This window comes from Phodopus roborovskii, unplaced genomic scaffold (genome assembly GCF_943737965.1).
Source record: "Phodopus roborovskii unplaced genomic scaffold, PHOROB, whole genome shotgun sequence".
NCBI lineage: Eukaryota > Metazoa > Chordata > Mammalia > Rodentia > Cricetidae > Phodopus > Phodopus roborovskii.
The window spans coordinates 17,544,331-17,568,209 of record NW_026125295.1 but is presented as its reverse complement, the minus strand read 5'-3'; the positions used below and the strand labels follow the sequence as shown (position 1 = coordinate 17,568,209).

The window sequence follows — 23,879 nt, the reverse complement described above, 5'->3', positions numbered from 1 at the left end:
CACAGTCCAGCCTGTTCAGGCTTGTAGGCTTCAGCACTGCACAGAAGTTCCAGCCCTTTCCAAGGGAGGGGATAGGGTGTTTCACCACGGCTACTTGGCTGTGCCTGTCCTGACATTTGTCAATGTCATGCTGCTTCTTAGAGGCCTCATTCATCACAGGGATACAGGTGAAGGCAAAGGCACAGACAGGACTCCTCCTACTTCCTGGATGCCCTCCCATCTTCCAGTATCATACTAGGACATGTAGGTGCTGGCGAGCGGCACAGTAATTAGGGGCTTGAGATGGGGTGAGGCCCTCAGGAACTCCAGGTCTCTAAGAGAAACTGTCACCTCATCAAATCCCAGAGCCCTGGATAGAGCAGCAGTGTCAGGGACACCTGAAGCTTTTACTCGAACGTGATGAATGCTGGGTACGTGGGGAACAGAAGCATCATGGGAGGCTCCCAAGGAGCAGCTCCTGACCTGCACCCACTTCATTCTTTACTAAGAAAACTAGGTCCCACTCCCCAACTGTAGTGGATTCATATCAAAAGTAATGCCTTGGAAATGTGGCCTGTCATTTCTCAGAAACACTCTGAGGAGACTTTTGGTGGGCACCAATACACTCCTACCTAGACAGACAGTTTTAACTGAGAGAGGAAGGTGTGGGGTGGGCCAACACCACATTCTACATCTCTCCACAGAAACCAGGGAGACACAACCCACAGGACCAACAGCAGAGCCCAGATGCTTAGAGATTTAGGGCTCTACGCCAAGTAATATGAGGAGTGTCTGATACTAAAGTGATACAGGCTCCACCAGAATTTAAGTCACCACAGGAAGGGGAAACAAATGTCATGACCGAGTTGAAAATTGAGAGCAAGGAAACTGTTCTCTGAATCCCTTGGATATAAACATTTGAGAATCAAGATCTCTATGAGAGCAATCAAGATTATTAAAACAATGGGTCTGTGTGGGAAGCACTGGCTGCTAACATTTTTCTCTTTATTATCTTCGTCAGCTCTGGTTAGAAGATCGTGTGGGGCTGCTATCTATTTGTATGCTACCATTTCGGGCATGCGCCAAGAGGGGTCTCCTTTAAGTGCTGCTGCTTCTCAGAAGGAACCAGCCATGGTTTTATACAGTACGCAGCGGTGTGACATGAGCCTTGTGTAGTGTGTGTAGTGTGTGTACCAGTGCTGGCATGTTTCCTCATGGGAAAGATGGTTGGCAAAACTATACTTCGACCTTTTAAGACAAAACACAATTATTTCTATTTGAAGCCTCACTCTGTATACGGAAAGTGCACAAGGCTACTAGCTTTCTGATACATTCTTTTCACACATTCAAGTCAAACACTTAAGCACAGACACACTGCACATCTAACCTACCTGCAGCTAACAAATGGGATCAAAAGTAGGCAAAGTGTGTGTTTTTGTCATAAACATCTAACACCGCACTCCATATGCTGTCCAAGGTTAAGACAGATGCTTATGACATGCTCACAGCACCCCCCAAAATGGTAGCCAGATGCCTAGGCGATGAGGGGAATGCTATTTTAGTCTGTCCAGGACAGGAAGCGGGCTTATGGCTTCTGCTGGGCAACTTAGGGTCTGACTTACCTGTGAGGTATCCTGCTGTTTGAGAGTCAGAAATGAACAAGTCATGTTTCTGGTCTTTGAAGGCACTCCAGACTGAAGAGCGAGAGAGGATTTCATTCACCTGCAGAAGTAAAACAACCCCTACTTAGCATGATTAGGTCAAGGACTAGTCATGGGAAGACTGAACCAGGCAGGAAAAGCAACTTCCAAAGCCAGAAGGCCACTGGAAAAGGACCAGGAACTGGTGTCCATCACATACTGACTACCAGGCACTGTGTCAGGCACATCTCACTGAACCAGACCTAGGAAGGGTTGAGAGAGAGAGAGAGAGAGAGAAAGAGAGAGAGAGAGAGAGAGAGAGAGAGAGAGAGAGAGAGAGAGAGAGAGAGAGAGAGAGAGAGAGAGAGAGAGACTGAAAACTGGAGTTACAACTTTAAATTAGCCCTTCAAAGAGTGTGTTGTGTCTTGTGAGGAGATCATGAACAACAAGCATGAGGAAATGTACCATGAAATGCACACAATAGAATTACTGTGTCAGTGTGTACTAGACTGAGATTGAAGATGAAAGTGTAAAGAAAACAGCAACGTAAGAGACTGTCAGTGTTTACAGAAGTATTTCCTGAGCACCCCTTAGCTGCAGACCCGGGGAAGCTCACAGTTGGGTGTAGACACTGAAGCAGAGCTCTTCATGAGGCAGGGCAGGCCCCATTCCAGCCTCGCTTGGTAGGCAGCAGCGAATGGGGAGTTGAGTTGAGACGGGGATGGAAGAGTACTGGTTTTAGCAGGCACTGCGCTCTTTTTCCCCCTTCTCTGGGAGTAGAAGGTGAGTGTCAGGGCCACTTGGCTAATCTCATCCCTAGAAACGCCAATGCAGGTCGGGGAAAGACCCACAGGGAGCCTCAGCCCACCGTTCAGAACACCCAGAGGCACACCAGTGAATGACTGAATGGACATATGCGCTGTCTTCTTCAGCATCGTTTTAAATGATTCAGATACTGAGCAAAAGCCAGTAACAGCAAGAATGTTTCTTTTCTTGAAACACAGAAGCCTAACTTCACTAATGGGAAGTTTAGTAAAGTATGTTTAAGCACAAAAGAACATTTGCACACAGAAACAGACCTCCACTGAATGGATGGATGGGCAAACAAACTGTAGCGATTATATACACAATGGGAAATTTAGACATAAAATGGAATGAAAACATTTAATACACCCCACAACATAAACGAATCTCAATGCTAAAACGAAATACATGCAACAGAGAGACCCATATGTCAGTGCTGCATGGCTGGGGTTGTGGGTAAAGAGTGAATTACCAGTCACAGGTAGTGTGCTCAGGAGCTAGGCAGGGTGGGATTATCACAATGCTGCTGAGGTGGGAGAGGCCAATTCGTGGTTCATTATACTAACTTCATGTTATGTGTGACAGCTAGCATCATCAACCTGAAAGATCTAATGGCTGTCATACTATGAGGTGTGCCCATTGGTGAACACATGCTTCTCATGGTCCTAGGAACTGAGACATTGCTCAGTAGCAAAACTATTGTTATGAAGTAGCAACGAGAGTAAATTCATGGTCAGAGTTCCTAAGGCCATCAGAAATCTGTGTTTTATGATGGCTGTGACCCACAGGTTGAGAACCACTGATGTAGAATAAGCTGGTCAACACTGTAAGGGACTATCTAAATTGCCTTGATTGAGGCAGGAAGATCTACTCTGAGCATGTGGATCTCAGGCCTTTAGAAATGGCTTGCAGGAGGAATCTGAAGAGTTTGGGAATTTGGATTAGAAAACCCTTGGCTTCTGAAAAGAGCATAATGGGATATTCTGGAAGACAAGAATGCTGAGAGAAATTAGGTACAGTCAGCGCCCAGCTCATGAGCTTCCTGGGAGAAAGGCTCTCTGGGAACTGGGAACTAGAAGAGCATTTGTGTGCTGTTTGGCCAAGAATCTGGACTAATTCTTGAGAACTTGGGTGAAGTTTAGTTTAAAGATAATAAACTAATTTGTATGGCAGAAGAAAGTCCAACAGGGGAGAACATTTAGGCTGATGCTAATGAGGTCAGCACCCTATTGCATTGGGACAACAGAAAAAACCGCCCTGGGACAAAACCCCACCCCTCAGATTCATTTATTTAAAGGGAGGGGACCTAAATGGTTTTCCAATTCCTCAAAAAAACAACCACTAGGAAGTGCTAACACACAGGGTCAAAACACAGAAGTCAATGCAGCTGTGTTAGTGGGGGTGGAACCCTCCTGAGCTGGTGGCAGAACCTGGCAACACCATCCATGTAGTATTGGTCTTAAAGACATGAAAGAAGTAACATTTACGGAGGTCACAAGAGCAGCTGAAGCCAGACAAGGTCCTTAGTGGGGAGTGCCTGCAGAGTCCCCGGGAGGCTACTGCATGAGGCTACCAGAGCAGAGCCTAAGTTGCAGTGGAAACCCTGGATCCATGGGAAAGCAGAAGGTCTCTGAAGCCCAGGGGCTGCAACAGAGCCTCAGAGGCTACAACAGAGCTGGGCTTTAGTATTCACTACATTTTGTCTTGCTTTGGCCTGATCATTCCTTGCTAAGCCTGCCTGCTTGCTGATGGGGAATGTTCTTCTGTGTATGTTTGTCTTATTGGTTGATGAATAAAACAGATGATGACAGGATGATAGGTAGCACTAGGAGACAAGGAGGATTCTGGGAAGTATAGGCAGAGGGGTCAACATGTGATCCCAGGAAGTGACACAGCTGGGTAGAACCCACCACTAGCTAACATGGAGGTCTGGAGGTCTGCACAGACAGGCAGGAAGTGACATAGCTGGACAGAATCAGAATCTAAGCAGGGACAAACAGGAAATCACTCTCTCCTCTGTGGAGACACTGGGCAGTCACCATGTAGGCTGCCGGAGGGGTAACACCATGCTGGGCATCACCGGGTAAGCCACAGTCTCATGGCAATACACAGATGGACTGAAATGGGTTAGTAATTAAGACAGAGCTAGCCAATAAGAAGCCCTAGACATTGGCCAACAGTTTTAGAATTAATATAGCGTCTGTGTGTTGATTTGGGGGGCTGAAGCGGTGGCAGGACCCAGGCGGCTGGCGGGAAGAGTACCCGCAACAGCTCACTTTTGTGTCATATGCATGTAACTTTGTTTTACTTTTAGAGAAACACACAGGTAAGGCAGTTTAGAATTTTAAAGTGTCACAACTGTTGATGACCATGGGGACTTTGAAAAGTTGGAATGAGTGTGTTTCATGTAATAACATGGTCACAAATCTCTGAGGATAATCTGTGGAGGATTATACCTTAAAAAATAATGTGTCTGCATGGCAAGGTGGCAAGGGCTGGAGTTTAAATGGTTGGTGTTAACTGTCAACAGAATCTACAATCACCTGCAGATGGGCTACTGGGCATGTCTGTGGAAAACTGCCTTGTGTGGGAAGACCTGTTCACTGTGTATGGCATCATCCCCCAGTGGCATCCCGGACTCCAAGTGTAAAGAAGGTAGGTGAGCAGCAGCAGATACTATCCCCCTGTGCTCCCTGACTGTGGATACAATGTGCCCAGCTGCTTCAAGCTCCTACCACCCTGACTTTCAGCCACAGTGGACCCTCAACTGTGAGCCAGAATAATCGACTCCTGCCACCCCGACTTCCTGACCATGATGCACTTTGAACTGTGAGCCAGAGATAGCTCCTTTCCCTAAAATTGCCCTAGCAGTTTGTCAGAGCAACAGGAAAAGAAACGGACACACTACACACACTTCACTTCAATAAAGAAAACAAAGGCTTCAGAAGCAACAAAAACAGGGGCTGAAGAGATGCTCAGTGGGTAAAGTGCCTTCTGCCTAGCCTGACAACCTGAATCAATCTTCAGGACCTACAGACTCCTGCAAACTGTCCTCTGACCTTCACATGTGAATGAAATAAATCAAAAGCTAAGATGAAAAGTAAATTCCTTAAGAGGCCTGGAATAGCATACGTGCAGCTGAAACCATTACTGCACAGTACTGTGTAAAGGGAAAACAAACTGGCACTTTTCAGGCACTAATAAAGAGAATTTAAATGATGTTCAGATCTTCTCAATGGCACCCAATTCTATACTAACTGTTTCAAATTCTTCTACACTAAGACTCTTACTAGTTTTCTACCTGAAACACAGAACACACTGTCACTACGAAGAAAAAAAGAATTCCCCTGCATGCCTGTCAGGCACAACCCGTGCTTTTCCTGCAGCTGTGAAGCAGTTATACCACTCCTGTAAGTGGATTCAAATACAGGTTCTCGGATCACCCACAGCCAAGACCCTGACCTTGAACATATTTTTTAGTCAGGAGCACAAAGGTGCTTCTTGCAGACTCACCTGTTCTCCGAACTGCAGACTTCGAGTCATTGCCTTGAGAGCTTTAACAATCTGGGCCTTAGTGGCAGCAGGACTGTCTATGTTTTCAAGACCTACACCTTCAAGCAACTTTAAGAGGTATGGGACCAACTCTGCTTTCAGAGCCTGGAAAGAAGCAAGCACTTAGATGAGCACAATGAAGAAAGTGTCCACCAATTACTGAAGATGTAATTTCACCCCCAGGATCATATCTACAGTAAGTAAGGCAACCTGTTCTTAGCATTTCAATGCAAATGCAGATTTTTATTTTAGTATCAAATGGAAACAGCATTCTTATATAACATGATTTTTATTCACGTCTACCAACCAACCCTTCTAAATACTATACATCAATTATGTAATCTTCCTAACACTGAACGAAGACACATTTATTATTTCAGGTAAGAAAATCAGTGCACAAAGGGAAAAGAAACAAGTGTATACCATAGAGCTGGACATAATGGAACTTGCACCTAGACCCAGGAGGGACAAAACCAAGTTTTGAGCCACTGTAGCAGGGCCGCCTACATTAAAGGTGTCACTCTAATAGGCAGCAGCCTTGAAGGACTTTGATACCTTTTGTATCTTCCTACAACATCTTTCTCTGCAGTCATCATTTAGTTAGCAGCTTGAGAGAGCTAAATTTAACATGGTATCTTTTCACAGAATGCAGGGAGGTAGAAGTAAACATAAGGTGGGTATATCCTTTCCTTCTAACAAACCAGTGAGATGAACCTGATGTTACCGTCACTTCAGATGAGAAGTCAGCTGTCAGACTTGGGACATAGAGCCATCTGAGGTAGACTATCTTATATCAGTTAGCTCAGACTCAACCTTCTCTATGCCCACTTTGTACCTCTGCCTGTTTCCGGGGGTGGAGAGGGGGTTGAGGAAGAAGCTGAAGGGAGAGGTCATGAGAAGCAGATGCCCAGGCAAGATGTAGGGGTTTGTCTTCAGTTTAAAGACAACTGATGTCACTCTGTCATCTGGCAGGGTTTGCCAACAAAAGGCTTCGAAGATGAAAGGTAACTGAGAAGTTTTGTATTACTTTTTACTTTTATAATTTTTATGGGATACAAAGTGATGTGATGGTGTATCTGTTCAATGTATGGTGGCTTGAAAGAAAATGTAAGTGACACTATTAGGAGGTGTAGCTTTGCTGGAGGAGATGTGGCTTTGTCAGAGGAAGTATGTCACCACGGGGGGGGGGGAGGGGGGGTCTGAAGTCTCCTATGCTCAAGCTATACCCAGAGTGACATAGCTCACTTCCTGTTGCCTACGGATCAAGATATAGAACTCTTAGCTCTTTCTCAAGCATCATGTCTGCCTGCATACCACTCACTATGATAATGGATTAAACCCAATTAAATAGCCCCAATTAGTCATGGTGTCTCTTCACAGCAATAGAAACCCTAAAATATCAAGCTAATGGACAAAATTATGGCTTCAAGTATTTTTTTATTATAAGGATATTTAAATTTATTCTTATATATGGCACATAGCTGCAGTCACCACAGTGCAGCAGACCCACTAAACTTTCCACCCCATTCCCCACCCTGGTCTCTGGTAACTAACCACCCTTCTCTGCTTCCAGAAGCATGAGAGCAACACGGGTGAGGCTATGTATTACTTGTACCCAGAACAACAAAGCTTGCTTTTGCCTGAGTTTACTTTTTCCCTTCAGTGTCAGTGTACAACAATATCTACCAAGTCTGATTCTTCCTAGGTGAGTAGTATCTGTGAAAATAACACAAATTTCAACATGATTCTAAAGAAACAAGGAATGAATGAACAGAATCCAAAGAAGATGAAGTAATTTTTACAAAGAAGTTAAGGATGAATGTCAAAAAAAAAAAAAAAAAAAAAAAAAAAAGAAAAAGAAAAAGTTGGTGAGACTTTAACTTTTCTGTGCATACAAAATGCAAAATGGAAAATGGGCATTCACAAAGTCCTAAGACCTCAGCTACAGAATATCTGTCTAGAATGTCTGTTTTCCCAAAACAGTGCTCACAGAGAGTCACTTACCTGTGCTACTAATTCATTCTGCTCCTTCTGGAACATTCGATTAATTGCTTCACAGGCCAGACCAACTGTATCTGCTCGCTTTTTCATTCCATTCATCAGTGGGCCAATGGTCTCCAAAGATGCCATGGCTCGAACACACAGCTAAGGACCCAAAAGACAAGGATACTTGTAGAGCAGAATGTTATACACAACAAAGTGAGTTCCACAGCAACAAAATGTAATTTAAAACCCACTTTCCTGTTTCAGAGGGAGTAAGTTCCATCTTTACTAATCACTGAAGCTGATAGAAAGAGGCACACTCTGAAGTGTCGTCAAGGGGACACAGATATACTTTGGAGCTCTGGGCTCCTGACTGGATTCATTACTACCTCATTGTCAGACAGGGCGTGGACAACCCGAATAGCACTCTTAGGGATGGCATTGTTTCTGTGATTCATCGCCTGGAGAACTTTGGGAAGATGGCCCAATGGTGGGACTTGATCTGCCAACTGAGGCTGTGCATTGAAGAGACAAACTGTGGCCATTGTCAGGGTTTCCAGAGTCTCTCCCTGGGAGGAACAAACACACAAACCGCAAAGCTCTGATAAAGTTCTTAAATAGCCTTACAACATTTGTTGTTCAAAATTAGGGATCCAAAAGTTCCAAGTGCTGACATCTGAAATCTTATTCCCACATCCTAACAGAGCAGCAGACTTTTTTTTCCCCCTCTGATAAAAGGCACAATTCTAAGGACGTAAGAATGAGCCATCACAGCCCTACCAGGACAGTTATACTGTGTTTTTATGCCAGAGATAATTCCTAAATGACTACGTGACAATTTAAGACATAGTTATACACGTGCTCCTTACTGTGAGACAGCAGCAAGAATCTAAAAGAATGCAGGAGTAGTTGGTGTTTCTCCCAGTTCTACAAGAAGTCCTATTACAGGCCAACAACTCCTTATCTGAAACGCTTCAATCCAGAAGTGCTTCAGACCCTAGAGATTGACATAGACTTTGCTACCTGGCTTTGAGCATCACTATGATAATTCAGGGTTCTGATTTTAGAGCACCCAAGACTTTTCTATTTTCTGAATAGAATGTTTAACCTGTATTTAGTACATCAGGCTACCACTACCGTCTTCCTACAGTAGGTCACGGCTTGCAAAGACACACACCTCTTCCATTCCCTTTCCCTTTCTCTCAACATATACATTTAAATCCAAATGTAGCCTCTATTCTGAGATTTTATTTTCCCGCAGTGCTGGAGATCCATCTCTGAGCCATGCACATGCTATGTAAGCACTCTACACTCTACCACTACAGACTCCAGCCCTGGAGCTACCACCCTAGAGGCAGCCTATTTTCCCTGGTCAGTGAGGATGAGGTTTGGAGGGAAATGTAACTGGTATATTCAGCAAACTCTCTGAAGTGTTCTGTTGATGACAGAAACTTACATGTGGACTGTTCTTCTCCAGGAGCTCAGTTAATTTTTCTAACAGTGCAATAAGAAATTCTCTGGGTTTTCTCAGCACCCAAGCTGGCTGTGCAATGAAGATTCTTAAGAAAACTCCTCCAACAGCGAGTTCACCCTCCGCTTCTCCAAACACCACAGCAAAATCTTCAGGCAACTTTAAAGAGAGGGGAAGGAATCACAGGTGAGTCATCTCACATTACCATTCCTCTGTGAAGCAGGAAATGAAAGATCGGTATGAAATCTGCACACTATAAACTAGTACAAAGATAGCTGTCAGTAACAACTGCTGTACACAAAATTTCCTCGTTGTCATTTAGTTCTAGTGTAAGTTCTATGACTCTTATGTCTGTTTGAACCCTTTCCATGAGCATACCCACATGTCTTAATAATGGAGTAATTGACAGCCACAGCCTGACAAACCCACTCAACAGGAATTTAAAAAACAAAACAACAACAAGAATACAAAGCAAAAACCCTAGAAAATAAAAGTGTAGTTTACCTTCCAGTTCACATCAGGATTATCCCTTTGGTTTTTAAAGTGCCTTGGAGGGGAAAAAAAGAGGGTAAGAACACTAAACTTTAGTCAAATTAACCTTCAGAACAAGTATTGGAGAGGGGCCAGGCAGGGCAGGGCCACACCCATCCCTGGGACTCCATCTTTACTTACTCTAACATCATCTCTCTCACAGTTGTAGACACCTTATCCCTGGAACTGTCATTCCAGATCAGTTCTGGATTTTCATGAGTTCCCTCAAATATATGCACAGCAGCTTCAGGGTTGTCTCTCATGGCATCCATGAACACACTGGGTAGAAATTTCATTAATGTGATTCGAACCTAGGGGAGGAAGTTCAGAGTTTTAAGGGCCACTGGAAACATCTCAATATTTGACTTGTCCTTCCAAGTTTCCTAAGACAGCAGTGCAATCTGTGCTATGCGTGAGATGTAGTTAATGATCCTTAAAAGACCTGAAGACTGAGAAGAGATAAATCTGGATTAACGAAAAAGTAATTTTACAAGTCTATGACCTGCCATACTTATTTATCCAGTTTCTTCTCTGCTCCCTACAGTTAAAACCCTGAAAAAACTCAAGCTGGATGTGGTACCTCATGCCTGCCACCCCAGCACTCACAAGGCTGAGGCCAGAGGACTGACATGAGTTCAAGGCAGCTTAGGCTATGTAGGGAGTTCCAGGCTAGCCTGAGCTACAGTGTGAGACCCTGTCTGAAAACAGAAAGACTGATCATCCAACATATCCACCTAGGGAAAAAAAACCGAGAAGCCTTGTGTGCTTTCCAGAATCCTCTGTACAACCACTAGTTGGCTTGTCCCCCCGTTTCTCTGCCTCTATACTCCCACAAACTAACTTTTTCACACTGCATCTATGTCCTACAGCAGTCCTTAGTGCATTTATTTTGTTCCACTGTACTTTAGGGCACACTGCCTGTCTGTCTAAAAAGGACTTTAATAATGGTAGCTTTGAAATACAGGGGCTGGGGTCAGCTCAGGGACAGAGAAGATGTGGGTTCAGTCCCAAGCATGAATCACATCCCCTACAGACACACACATGAAGATTCAGCATATAATATATATGAAAACTGGGGGTGGGGGGCACGAGGGCAAAGGGAAAACAGGGCTGGGAAGACACCTTTTCCTTCCATGTCAGACTGTGCTCAAATCTTGTCTTGTGGAAACTTCATTTGCTAGGTATTTTCTTGGCTCCTGACATACAGAGATGCATATTCTATGACCTATACATGAAGTTAGTATACACACTACACACATACATATACACACAAATGCCAAAAGCTCTGTACAAGTACTCGTCATAGATTTAGCTTCAACAACTTCTTCTTTCTTCTCCTCTTCTTTTCAGACAGGGTTTCTCTGTGTAGTATTGGCTGTCCTGGAACTAACTCTGTAGATCAGTCAGACCTTGAACTCACAGCAATCCACCTGCCTCTGCCTCCCTAGTGCTGGAATTAAAGTCAAGTGCCACCACTGCCTGGCTTAGCTTCAACTTCTAATAGCCATCCCCACAGAAGGGTATTTCTTATTCAGTAAATAAAATTGCTAAATGCAGTGAACAAGACACTGACAGGCTTAGGCTTACTCCTGCTTGTACTCCTGTGTGCAGAGATACCATAAAATGATTTCACAAAACAATCCCCTTCTACAGAGAACAAAGCAGGGAAACACTTCCTGGCCATCAGCCTCCTGAAGGAAAGAACCATTCTTTACCAGACCATACTGCACAACAGCACATTCCCAAGGCTCAGAAAACACAGCCCTAAGCAGCACTGGAAGCTAAAGTAGGAGTTAATGACTTTTTAACTTCCTCTCTGTGAATCTAAAGACATTTACACCTAAAGATAAGTTACACTGTGTCATAAACTAAGTTCACAGCCCAAGTCTGAGATCCGTAAAGCAAGAGTTCGGCTTACAAACCACACTGGCACCTATGACCCCAGGCCACTCAGCCTGTTAGCTTGCCCATCACTTGTACTTTTCAAAGTTTTAACAAAACCACTTTCTGAAAGGTATTTGGTTAGTCCTATTCACTATTAATCAGCACATAACAACCTTGGTGTAATTCTCTGTGATTTCAGGGCAGAAATGGCTGACAGGTTTAAAACTGCTTTCTTACAGTTTAGGATCTATTTTTAAAGAAGCATCCAAATAATTTATGTCATATTTTAAGATATTTCAAGGTTTAAAGCCCAAACTGAACTGTGCTCATGAATTTGGAGCAATGGCTTCTCTGTAAGCGAACCATTACACCACTCTTCCTGTAGTGCTGGGAGATTACACTCAAGGCCTCATGTCTGCTGGGCAAGCACTCCAGCACTGAGCCACACACCGTTGGCAGACACTTGTTGTAGCTCTATTTCTAAGACTGTGCAGATGAATTTCCAATGTCAGACTTAAGTAGATTTATGCTATTAGACTGATTCAAAAGCAAATTTAATTTTACTTAAACTGTCTTAACTACCGAGTCTTCCCCTTTCTAAGTTTCTGTAACATGGTCTACCGGGGCATATTAAGTTACTGGCCCTGTTGTACACAACTGTATTCTTCCTATTGAGTCTCAGGGTGTTCCACTGTGGGATGAATGGCCCATCTTTTCATTTGTAAGCAGTGCTCTGAAGTTAGAGTCTTTCCAGTGCTGAGAATTTAACTTGACTCTTAACCTGCACACCTGACTGAGGATTTATGCAGAGCAAACTTTACCCTCACCTGTGGTGCCACGCCTATGCCATGCAGCTGTGCCCTGCAGGGCTGGGCAGGGGCTTGGCCCACTCTGCCATCAACACTTGACTGCAGCAGCGCAGCTTCAACACTCCTTTCCTATTATAACAGACCAGTTGAGCATGTGTGAGCTCCTCCCCTGCTTCCCAAGATGGGTCTACAGATACACAGGGCTATCCGCTTCTTTGTATCAGGGTGTTGGGGATTCAAACCCAGGTCTTTTTGCTTACACAGCTGGCACCCATACACACTGAGCCATCTCCCTAGCCCTGCCCTCTCTTCAAGAGAGATAAGCAGCAATCACTCTGCTCCACTCTCTTGAGCCTTCTGAGTTTCAGTACAACCTCAGCTTCCACAGAAAAGCACTTCCTGTTCTTGCCATCCCAGACAGACCTGAAATCAAATGTCATGAAATAATTACCAGAGTAACTGATATTTTGTGCTTACCTTTGGACCTATTAGTTTATCTGCTGTCATTTTAGCAAAAAGTTCTGCTGTCTGGGATCGAACCTGTGGATGTGTTGAATTGCAGAACATATCCAGTAAATAAATCAAAGCTCCTATGAAAGAAAATAATAATAATGCTTATATGCAGAAAGTGACTTTCTCATCAGCAGTTTCTATTCACTTTCCACCTAATTTTAACTCACTACATCTTCTGATAATTCTGTCTTTCAATGAAGTCTTAATATTTTGCCCAATTTGAGCCGAAGTCCTTGGCTCACACAATCTTCCTGTCTCAACCTTGTGTAGCTGGGAAACAGGGCCACCATCCACTTATGCCTGGCTAGCTGTTTTAATTTTCAAACCATTAATATTTGAATGCATTCTACATCACCAGACTGTAAGACAGCTCAAAGTAAACGACAGTACACTGAGCTGGATGGATGAGAAAGAATTGTGTATATACATACCCTTTGCCATGGCTTCTTTGATTATCTTTGTATTTGATGCCAAAGCATAGAGTGTCTCCAGAACAAGCTGACGGCCTGTAGAGCAATGGAGACATGTCAAGGGATACATCAACCCCATCAGTGCACATGTACAGGGCATCAATGTGTGCCAGACCCTTAGGCAGATGTCACAGTGTATCACATTCTACCCTCACAATAACCAGCAAGACAAATACTGCTATGGCTCAGCCTTGATGAAGCTAAGGACCAGTTCACCCAATCCAAGGTCTCATAGTGACTTAGTGGTATCGCTATAATATAATGGCATTTTCCTGCCCACATCTGTTTCCTTCTGAAGTCCACACTCGTGGCCACTATGCTATATACCATCTTCCTACCTCCCAAATCATCACTTCCTAATATCCAGAGGACACCCTAGTAGGCGCCTAAGATTTCTATCCACTGTTACTATCTTAGGGAACCAGGAGTAAGAATAACTAAAAATCAGTGTTGCACTCCTTGGCCACAGCCTGTCTGGTTGGCCTCTTTATGCCTTCAGAGCCAAGTGGGAATGACAGGTAAGAGGTTAAAGGAAGGAAGAGACAAAGAGAAGAAAGGTTGACAAGCACTGGGCAGAGATTAAAATGATAACAATGCTCCTTGTTGAGCATCGAGAATTGGCTGAAATATCTAAATATAAGCTATTTTAGTGCTGGCTACCCTATATAAATGAGCAGTAATAAATTTGGTTTTACATTGTCAAGCCACCTAAGCTTGTAGATATGACAATAATAATCTGCAAATGGCTTCTGAAGGTGCTATTTTATTGATTTTCTTTTCTTCTTCTTCTTTTTTTTTTTTTTGAGACAGGATGTCATAAAGTAACCCTGGATGGCTTGGAATTCACAGAAATCCATCTGCTTCTGATTCCCAAGTGCTGTCATTTTAAAGAACTATTCCAAGTTTGTTATTTATTCAAAAGAAAACACTATTCAAGAAAAATGCAACTCCACTCAATTACATATGAAGAAATGACAACACAAGATGATCAAGGAGGGCCCCTCTTTCAAGACTGAAGAGAGGTAAGCATTCAGAAGTTAGTGAAGTTGACTAGTTAATGTGTCTCAATATGTCTTCTGTAATTGAAGCTATGCTGTAATTGGCTGAAACCTCAATACCTTCCTCCAACGAAACAAATCTTAAGGCTAGAACCAGTACAATGACCAACTAGTAACAATGGACAACTGTACTGCTTTCAAGGAACATGCATCAGTACAGGCTGTATTCAGGATCAGGCTGCCGTACTGCACAGTCATCTTGGTGGTAAATATCTATGGGTATCAAACTAATAAAAGAAAAAGGGCACAGGACTAAGTTCAAAGCAGTCACCACTACCTTAAGCATACTTTCTAGTACCCAAGACCTTCCAATAATAACAAGTCATGGAAGGGCATCTCATTTTAGTTACTCATGCCTAGACTATGCTCAACAAACTGATATTTCCAGCTATTTTCCTTTGGTTTTAGACTTCTTTCACTCTCCAACTTTCTACTTTTATATAAGAAACATCATAATTTCATTAATTTATACAAAACATAATTAGAAAAAGAAATCTAATATGGTGAGTACTACTCTATAAATATTCCAAAATTCAACATAAATGACATGTCTCGAGTCTTGTATCAACTGTGATCTGTTGTGCCCTATCAACTACTATGCTGTGGTTTCCAAAGTTCCATCTGTGCATATACCTACTTGATGGCAAGGAATGTAGAAGAGCCAACAAATTGGACAAAACCATGGATTCTGCAATATTATTGACACAGTCTTGGTTGGATGTCACTATATTCACAACCTGAAAATTAATCAACAGGATAGTAAATAATTTTGATCCTAAATTAAGTGATGGCTTTTTAAAAAAATATTTATTTATTATACAGTATTCTGCCTGCATGTATCTCTGCATGCCAGAAGAGAGCATCAGATCTCATATGGATGGTTGTGAGCCACCACGTGGTTGCTGGGAATTGAACTCAGGGCCTCTGGAAAAGCAGTCAGTGCCCTTAACCTCTAAGCTATCTCTCCAGTCTTAAGAGATGGTTTCATAAGCGACAAAAATATTTGGAAGACAAAACACATTTTAGAAGAGTTTAATTTCAGAAGATTGGCTATTACTAATTTGATAGTCTGAGAAACCATCTGTCTGACACAGAATGCCTTCCAGGACTGTGGTCACAGGTGGGGGACAGTAACTGTGGTCACAGATGGGGATAGATGGGGGGGGGGGGTCTTCACTATGGCTTTCTCTCACTTTGGGAGGAATATCCCTAGCAGCTAACACAACAGGCTTCTCTAACCTCCATTATAAAGACTGGTGCATCTTTCTGTCAGAGAAAAGCTGCTTCTGAGTTCAGCCACTATTTATAGTGGAGGACGGATGCCACTTGAACCAGGTTCAGCATTCCAGAATACTGTATTCTAGATCTAATAATGTTCCATTAAAATGTTACAAAATTTCTGAAGGAAATAGCAAAGTGTGTTTCTCTATGCAAAGAATATGCTTGTCAATGCTTTCTGATGACTTTAATGTTCACTATCCTATTAAGAACATGATCAACTGAAAAGAATCATAGGACACATTACACAGTGTTTTTTGTTATTTGTTATTGTTGCTGGTTTATTATTATTATTATTTTAAAGCTACTGTACTCGCTCCAGCAAGGTTTAAAGTGGTGTTTTTGGTAATGAACCATGTATTATAATGACAGGGCTATTTGAGAATGACTGCAATTCCTCACTCAGAGTTGACTGGACAAACATGACCATGATCAGGGGCAGGAAGCTTCAGCCTTGCTGAAATGGTTACTTTTGTGCTAGGTCTACAAGGAGGGAGAGAATCTAAAGAGAAAAGAGGTAGATTGATCCTGGTTGTAACAGTCTTTCTGTGGGCACTAAGACAGGGAACTGCCTTCTCTCCTCTTGCTGATCTATGGCTACTAAGCTTTCCAGTAAAGCCTAGTCCCTAACATGCTCCACATGGCTCTGTACAATACACCCAAGCCCTGATGCACGCCAACCACTACAGATAGAACCACCCAGAATGACAGTGTCCAGCATTTGCTCTTTAAAGTTATATTCATAATTACATTAATTCAACTTCAAAACTAAATGAATTTGACCTAACAGACAAAATGAACATAACAGACTTCCATCAACTTCAGATAGTAATTTATCGAGTCTCAGCACACCAACAGTAAAAGGTTGGAGATACAATTTTCCTTAGCACAAAACAGTTGTACCTCTAAAGCCAGCTGCTGCACTTGACCAGCTCCATGGACTCGCAGCAGGGAAAATATCAACTTAAAGTGCCCAATGCATTCACTTTCAGAGCCTAGGGAATGAGAACAAGTAGTTATTTTAGTTACACAAGACACAACTGTAGGCCTCTGGAAAACACACAGCTATTTGCTATGAATCCTGTCTCTGAAACTCTGAGGAGTGTCTGGAAGCTGCACAGTGTGTTAATCATCAAAGAGCAGAATATTTAAGTTTCTTTGGTCTGCTTACATGGCTACCTCTAGCCCCAAGCTAAAAACAAGAAAATTTTCAAATAATCCATCCAAATACAATTAAAAACTTTTTAAATAGAAAGTAATTTTACTTATTACCTCTACCAGTAGTCTCCAACCTATAGCCCAAAGGTTGTACGAGCCTCAGGACACATATGAACACAGCTCAACACAATGTAAGTTGACTCAAAGCACTGTGGGGAGTTGTTACTGGGCTTTTTTGGGGGTAGGAGAACCTCAATTATTCATCGTCATGAACAAACTTTGCAGATGATAATGTTCTGAAAAACTGAAAGACTGTAGGGTTACCCCCTCAATGTAATTGTTATTTTGGGAGAATTCAACATCATTTAACCTTTAATTAAGACTGGGATAGAACTGCACCACCTGAAGACAGCCCCACAATCAATTTGAGATGCACACATCACGGATACCTCCTAACAGAACAATGCTTTCATTCCTACCTACTTAGTTTCAATTCCATATATCTGCTGGCAGTCTTGTTAAATCAAGAAAAACAGAACAGGTTTTGTTTAGCATGCACGTTCTGTAATCTGTAATCTTTCCAGGTCCTAGATGCCTTTTCCCCCAGAAGTCTAAAAATATTCAATAGGCTACTTTTAAACTCAGTTCCAAACCACTTCTTCATAGGTAAGAACTGTCAAAACTAATCAGTGGAATGCAGGAGAACATGGAGAACAACACAGCCCTAAGACAAGACCTTGGTTCTTTACTAGTTGTAAACCACAGACTTCCTATATTGAAGCTTCACTGTGCCTCAAAATACAAGTAGTAGTTTACGATGACAACCCCAAACAAAACAGAATGATGATGTCTTTGTGATTTAAAAAATAACATCTCAATGTACTTTGTGAATGGATAATTTTTCCTAATGTTGTTCCTGGTTATTTGAACAAAATTTTGGCAAATGACAAAAAGCCAAAAATTCTAATAGCACTTCAATATTCATTGAGGAGGATAAATGAATACTTTAAAGAAATTTAAATTGGGGCTGGAGAGATGGCTCAGTGATTAAGAGCACTGTCTGCTCTTTAAAAGGACCAGGGTCAATTCCTGGCACCCAAATGGCAGCTTAACAACTGTCTGTAACTCCAGTTCCAGAGTATCTGACACCCTCACATGGACATACATGTAGACAAAACATCAATGGACATAAAATAAAAATGAATAATTCTAAGATAAAGAGATACAGATTTGTGAATCTGTGCTGTTTTAGGTTCTCCCTCTGCTGGCATAAGCTAGAAACGAAGGCTGTGCTAGGACCTCACTTTACTTGCACTATACCCACCTAAGCCAGGCAGCTACGATGGTCATCTGGAACTTTCTCAATGTCCTTTAAAAGACACTTAAAAGAAGAACTCTCACCCTTTTTAATATTTCAATTTTTATATACCAAAAACTTCTGACAATTCTCAAAAAAATATGAGTATCCAGATGCAAATTATATCGTATTGAGTATGACATGCCAATTTATACTAGTAATGTGAAAATTCACACTAACAAACGGTGCTATTTCAATTTATTTTTCCTTAAACACGAATTCTTCTAAACACAGTGCCTCGGCTTCTCTCCTAGCCTTAGCAGACATTATGGCGTCAATTCCTAAACACAGTGCCTCGGCTTCTCTCCTAGCCTTAGCAGACATTATGGCGTCAATTCCCTTTATTATTATATCACATACAGCAGAAGAGCCGAGTGTGACTTTTTCCTGAGTCTCCACAATAAACTTGAGAGTGCTTTGGAACTCTCTGGCTGCTCTGTTACAATGGTACTATGAATCAAGGAACAATCACACACCTGGGTTGTATTTGATGACATTTCTCAGAGCCTCCAGTGCCATTTCCACTCTCGGTAAGCGGTCTCCATGTTGCTCCGACTCCACTTTGGCAGCATGAGTGATGGCCATGAATGTGTGAAGGTACTGGGCCTGAGAGCCAATGAAATCCAAGAGACTTGCAGCAAACTCTTTTGGAACCTAAGTCAAGCACACACAAATATATCAATGTGCATGCCATTTAATAACCCATCCTGAAAACTTTACAGCAAAAGAAAAAGCATCAAGAAACTGATTGGATGTGATTAAACTATAATTACACAGGAATACAACTATGCATAAAGGAGTGGAAAAAACCAAAACCAATTAAAATTTACTTAACTTTCTGAGACCTTACACACTTTTACCAGTATTTTGCTATAATTTTAAGATTAGGATATCTGTCCCCTTTACCAATCTAAATAAGAGCATAATGTGAGATTTTTTTTTTACAATTAAAATGTATTTTTATAATACAAAAATTACATATAGTTACAGCAGAAATTCAGATGCTAGCTTTTCAACAGGTCTTTTCTAATCATTAAACTCATTTTTGTTAACTAGCTAGTTAAATATATATCCTGTAAATAATAATATACATTATAATTTGGCAAATTCTTATTTCAGGAACAAATACTAAAACAAAGCATTACTTCTCATCCAGCTTGGTGGTAAATGTCTGTAATCTTAAGCTATGTGAGAGGTTCCTGCAGATGTCTGAGTTCAAGTCCAGTCTGGGCCACAAGGCTAGACCCTATCTCACATACATATGTGCACACATCCATATACACACAAACAGTATGATTCACTTCTTTCTCTAAAAGCCACTCAACTACAAAGGTTTTGCCTTTCCCCTAAAGCAGAAAATAGAAGGGACAGCTAAGAAACAAGTAGCTGTTTACTGAGATTCATGATTCTTCAACTCATTTCTTCAACAATCTAGATTAGTGGTTCTCAACCTTCCCAATGCTGTGACCCTTAACACAGTTCTTCATGTTGTGATGAGCCCCCAATCATGAGATTACTTCATAACTGTAATTTGCTAGTTATTAATCATAATGTAAATACTTGATATGCCAGCCCTGTGAAAGGGTTGTTTGACCACAAAGGGGTTGAGATCCACAGGCTGAGAATCAGTGATCCAGATGAAGCTCATATTTACCCAGAATAACTTATAATGAGCTCAGCAAATAAAGTGCTACGAATTCCAGTTTTTACAACTTGAGTAAGACAGTAATAGTCTTCAGTCAACATGATTAGCAGACAAAATTAAAAGCCAAGCACTTACCTCCAGCTGGAAAGTTGGGACTTCATTATATACTCTAACAAAAATCTCGCCTACAATCAGTTCTTTGGCATGGTCACTGTAGACAAATTCTGCCCCGTAAGTTTTGTCACAATCACCCTTTCAAAAAAGAAAAATGAGACTGTTAGATGTAAGAATTTGATGCTCAGTTTGTAAATATACCCTTTTGTTTAACAGTCACTGAATGCTTCCAAGAGAGGGCACATGTGGTGTGACGAGTGGGTAGTACACGGCTGGGGTAGGCACAGCCACAGCAGAGCAGACCGTTTACTTCTGCTAAGACTATTAGGACTCATTCTGAACCTCAGCAGGTCACTGGGGTGAGTCACGAACTAGAGTGGCAACATAAAGCAGGTGACGACTGCTCCTCTCACTCCTCTAGTGGACACTTGGCTCAGCCATGCTATGGGGTGGGGGTAGAGCTGGCTAAGAAATGAGCACACTCGGACTGGGAGTTACCAGTAATATATTGAATTAAAGCGCCCAATTCTCTCACTCTATTAGAAGCGGCTGGGTAAGAGGAAACGTCAGTTTTGATAATGGAAGCTTTGACTGACAGGAAAATCATTTCGTGAGCAACACTTTGGGGCATGAAAATGATTATAAATATGCTAGCTATATGTAAGTAATAACAATAAGAAAATCCTGATGTAGATTTTAAAGATGTTTTTATTATTTTTAATAGTGTGTGCCTGTCTGCATTTGCACAGGTGAGCCCAGGTACCTTTGAAGCAGTTATGTCAGACCCCCGGTGCTGGAGTTACAGGAATTATGAGCTGGCTTATAGACTTATAGGGGTTGGGAATAAAACTCAGGCCCTCTGGAAGAGCGGCGTGTACTCCCAAATGCTGAGCCATCTCACTAACACCCTGAAGTACTATTTTATACAACAACAGGCTATCCTTAAAATGGGCCAATCAGAGGTGGCCAAAGCTGTTGATTTCACATCCAATTGGTAAATAGCACATTTTGCATCAAGTCAGGTTCCATCAGAATAAGTCACCCAAGAGCATATAAACAGTAACATACCTTTTTAATCATATTTTCTTGTTGGGACTCAAGAAATTCAAGCAGTTCTGCCCTTGTAGAGTTGTTCCACATCAAGTAAGGGCTCTCTGTGTTGCTGTTAAGCATCTTCAGAATCTAAGGAGACAGTATACTGTTAGGTGACACTCAGGGAGCCTTGAGTGTCAGACTGCAGTTGGTACATCTGTAAGTCTGACAAGCTTGCTGATGATTTCCATCTTGCTAAAGTTAAGGAAAACCAAGGCTACAAAAGCTGGATTATTTGTCACAGGTCTTCTATCAGTAAATGTGACAGTGGGGGTGGGGGTGAAATCTGAGCCTGATTTCAATTAAGTTCTCAGTTTTTGTTCTGCTCTGTGAACAGTACCCCAAGTATCTAGTGAGCAGTTAAGTGTTTCTAAATACACAGCATACATTCTGCACATACATATGCTTGAGGCAAAGCCTACATCTTTATGAAGCATACTCGTATGGAGAATGGGAGGTGGGCCCAGATTGGATTTCCAGTCTACACCCTGACTCAGGCTGTAGCTGAGGAGCTCTGCAGGCAGCTGATGCTTCCATAAACACATATTCCACACCTCAAGGGTTTGAATGGCAACATGTTCCTATTTCTCATCTTTGGAGCTCTAGGCCAGGAAGAAAGTAGAACATGTGTGGTGTCTGAAGGAGAATGACCCCATAGGCACATATATTTGAATGTCTGCTTCCCAGCTGGTGGAACTGTTTGGGAAGGATTAGGAGGTGTGGCCTCGTGGAGAAGGTGTGTCACTGGGACTGGATTTGGGGTTTCTAAATGCACACATCAGGCCCAGTCTCACCTCTCCGCCTCTGCCTTCAGAAAGGGATGTTAAGTTCCCGGTGACTGCTCCAGTGTATTGCTGGCCAGAAGCCACACTTCCTGTGACATGGTGACCAGGGACTAACTGATGGGGGATGTCCTTTGTATGCCATGATTAAATGTTTCTCTTATTGGTTGATGAATAAAGCTGTTTTGGCCAATGGACAGGCAGAATTTCGCTAAGGGAGAATTCTGAACAAAGAGGCAGGGAGAAGGAGGATAGAGGGAGAGACACTATGTAGCCACCAGGAAAGCAAGATGCCAGGACACCACCTAGGTAAGCCAAAGCCACATGGTGATACACAGAGTAATATAAATGGGCTAATAATTAAGAAAGGACTAGCCAATAAGAAGCCTAAGCCAATCGCCAAACAATTATAAATACATAATAAGTCTCTGAGCAGTAATTTCATAGCAGCTGCAGGGATTCGGAGGATGGAAAGAAACCAGTCTAGTGGGACCCAGATAGACAGAGAAAATATCCCATTACAGATTAAACTTCTGAGACAATAACCAAGCCCCCAACTAAGTGCATGCCTTTAATGCCAGCACTTGAGAAGCAGAGGCTGGCGGATCTCTTTGAATTCAAGACCAGCCTAGTGTACAGAGCCAGTTCCAGGACAGGCTCCAAAGCAATACAGAGAAACACTGTCTTGAAAAAAACAAAACAAAACAAAACAAAAAAACTCCAAACAAAAAAAGTTGACTGGGTCATAGCATCTCCTTACAGTAACAGAACAGTAACCAAGACAGCAAGTAAGCTTCATCATCTACAAAGTCATCCAAGCCTTGCTTTCAAAGACTACTTGAGAAAAATAATGATGAGAAAAATCCTCACGCTGAGACCAGGCAGTTTCAAATAAATATCTCATTAAGTACAGATAGAAATTATGGATAGACTTGCTCTTGAAATAAAATAGATTTAAGGCTGCAGAAGGTAACCCTTAAGTTTCTGGTATTTCTGGAAAGGATGCTTATAGTCAACAAAAAGCACTGAACTAGAGCAGAAGACCTGGGGGAGAACACAGCTGGCCCCTCCTCAGGGGAACTGAAACCCCGTACCAGAGCACCTCAGGCACATACAGCTACCAAGCAAGTGAGGGTTCAGACTCTAAACATGCTTGGAACTTTGGAACCCTGAGGGATTTTTCCTCATGAAAGAACAAGACGACAGAAATGAGGGGAGGAAGGAAAGAGGAGGAAAAAGTGGCCCTCCATCCTATCACTTAGGGATGACCATGCTAACATTTGGTGCAGATCCAATAGTCCATCGGTTCTCTAACACCAAACGTGGGGTCTAACCTGTTCATTCACAATCTTGGTTGTCTCATTCTGTGGCAAGGCTGGCCTTGACTTCATGTAGCATTAACAACCACATGCTGTACTGAAGTCTTGTAATGTCCAGAGGCGTCTCTTACCCAAAGCACTTGGCATAGCGCCTACCAAGTGCAGCTTTAGAGTTTAATTCCTTAATGCTGTTGTCCTAGACTGCTTCTCAGTGACCCTCACCAAAGAAGACACACAGGTTGTGAGGGCGCTGAAGCAGTGTCCTTAGCTACCATGTACTGATATAAATGTACGTATGCAGGGGTATGGGCTGCATGCATCTATTTTCAGCATTTCAACCTTGACCAAGAATAAGCTATGAATTACAACAAATGTCTAAACAACTTGGTCCCTGACTGGAAGCATCACTGCAATTCATTCTCTTGTCCTAGTCCTTTGT

General features: G+C 42.3%; 1 protein-coding gene across 3 annotated transcripts in view; it reads right to left on the bottom strand.

Moving 5' to 3' along the window:
- The window catches only part of Dnajc13 (DnaJ heat shock protein family (Hsp40) member C13), a 107,033-nt gene that overhangs the window by 3,787 nt on the left and 79,367 nt on the right, over nt 1-23,879 (bottom strand). For all 3 annotated transcript variants that reach the window (XR_007835858.1, XM_051205901.1, XM_051205911.1), the window contains 14 exons: nt 21,316-21,429; nt 20,269-20,385; nt 18,965-19,142; nt 16,877-16,968; nt 15,333-15,432; nt 13,599-13,673; nt 13,132-13,244; nt 10,103-10,272; nt 9,935-9,977; nt 9,416-9,589; nt 8,349-8,528; nt 7,981-8,121; nt 5,938-6,081; nt 1,602-1,701 (listed from right to left, as the gene is read on the bottom strand). Coding sequence is in view for 2 of the 3 variants with exons in the window: in XM_051205901.1 (XP_051061858.1) it covers nt 1,602-1,701; nt 5,938-6,081; nt 7,981-8,121; nt 8,349-8,528; nt 9,416-9,589; nt 9,935-9,977; nt 10,103-10,272; nt 13,132-13,244; nt 13,599-13,673; nt 15,333-15,432; nt 16,877-16,968; nt 18,965-19,142; nt 20,269-20,385; nt 21,316-21,429 (1,741 nt within the window). In the remaining variant the exon portion in view is untranslated. The remainder of the gene's footprint in view (nt 1-1,601; nt 1,702-5,937; nt 6,082-7,980; nt 8,122-8,348; nt 8,529-9,415; nt 9,590-9,934; nt 9,978-10,102; nt 10,273-13,131; nt 13,245-13,598; nt 13,674-15,332; nt 15,433-16,876; nt 16,969-18,964; nt 19,143-20,268; nt 20,386-21,315; nt 21,430-23,879) is intronic.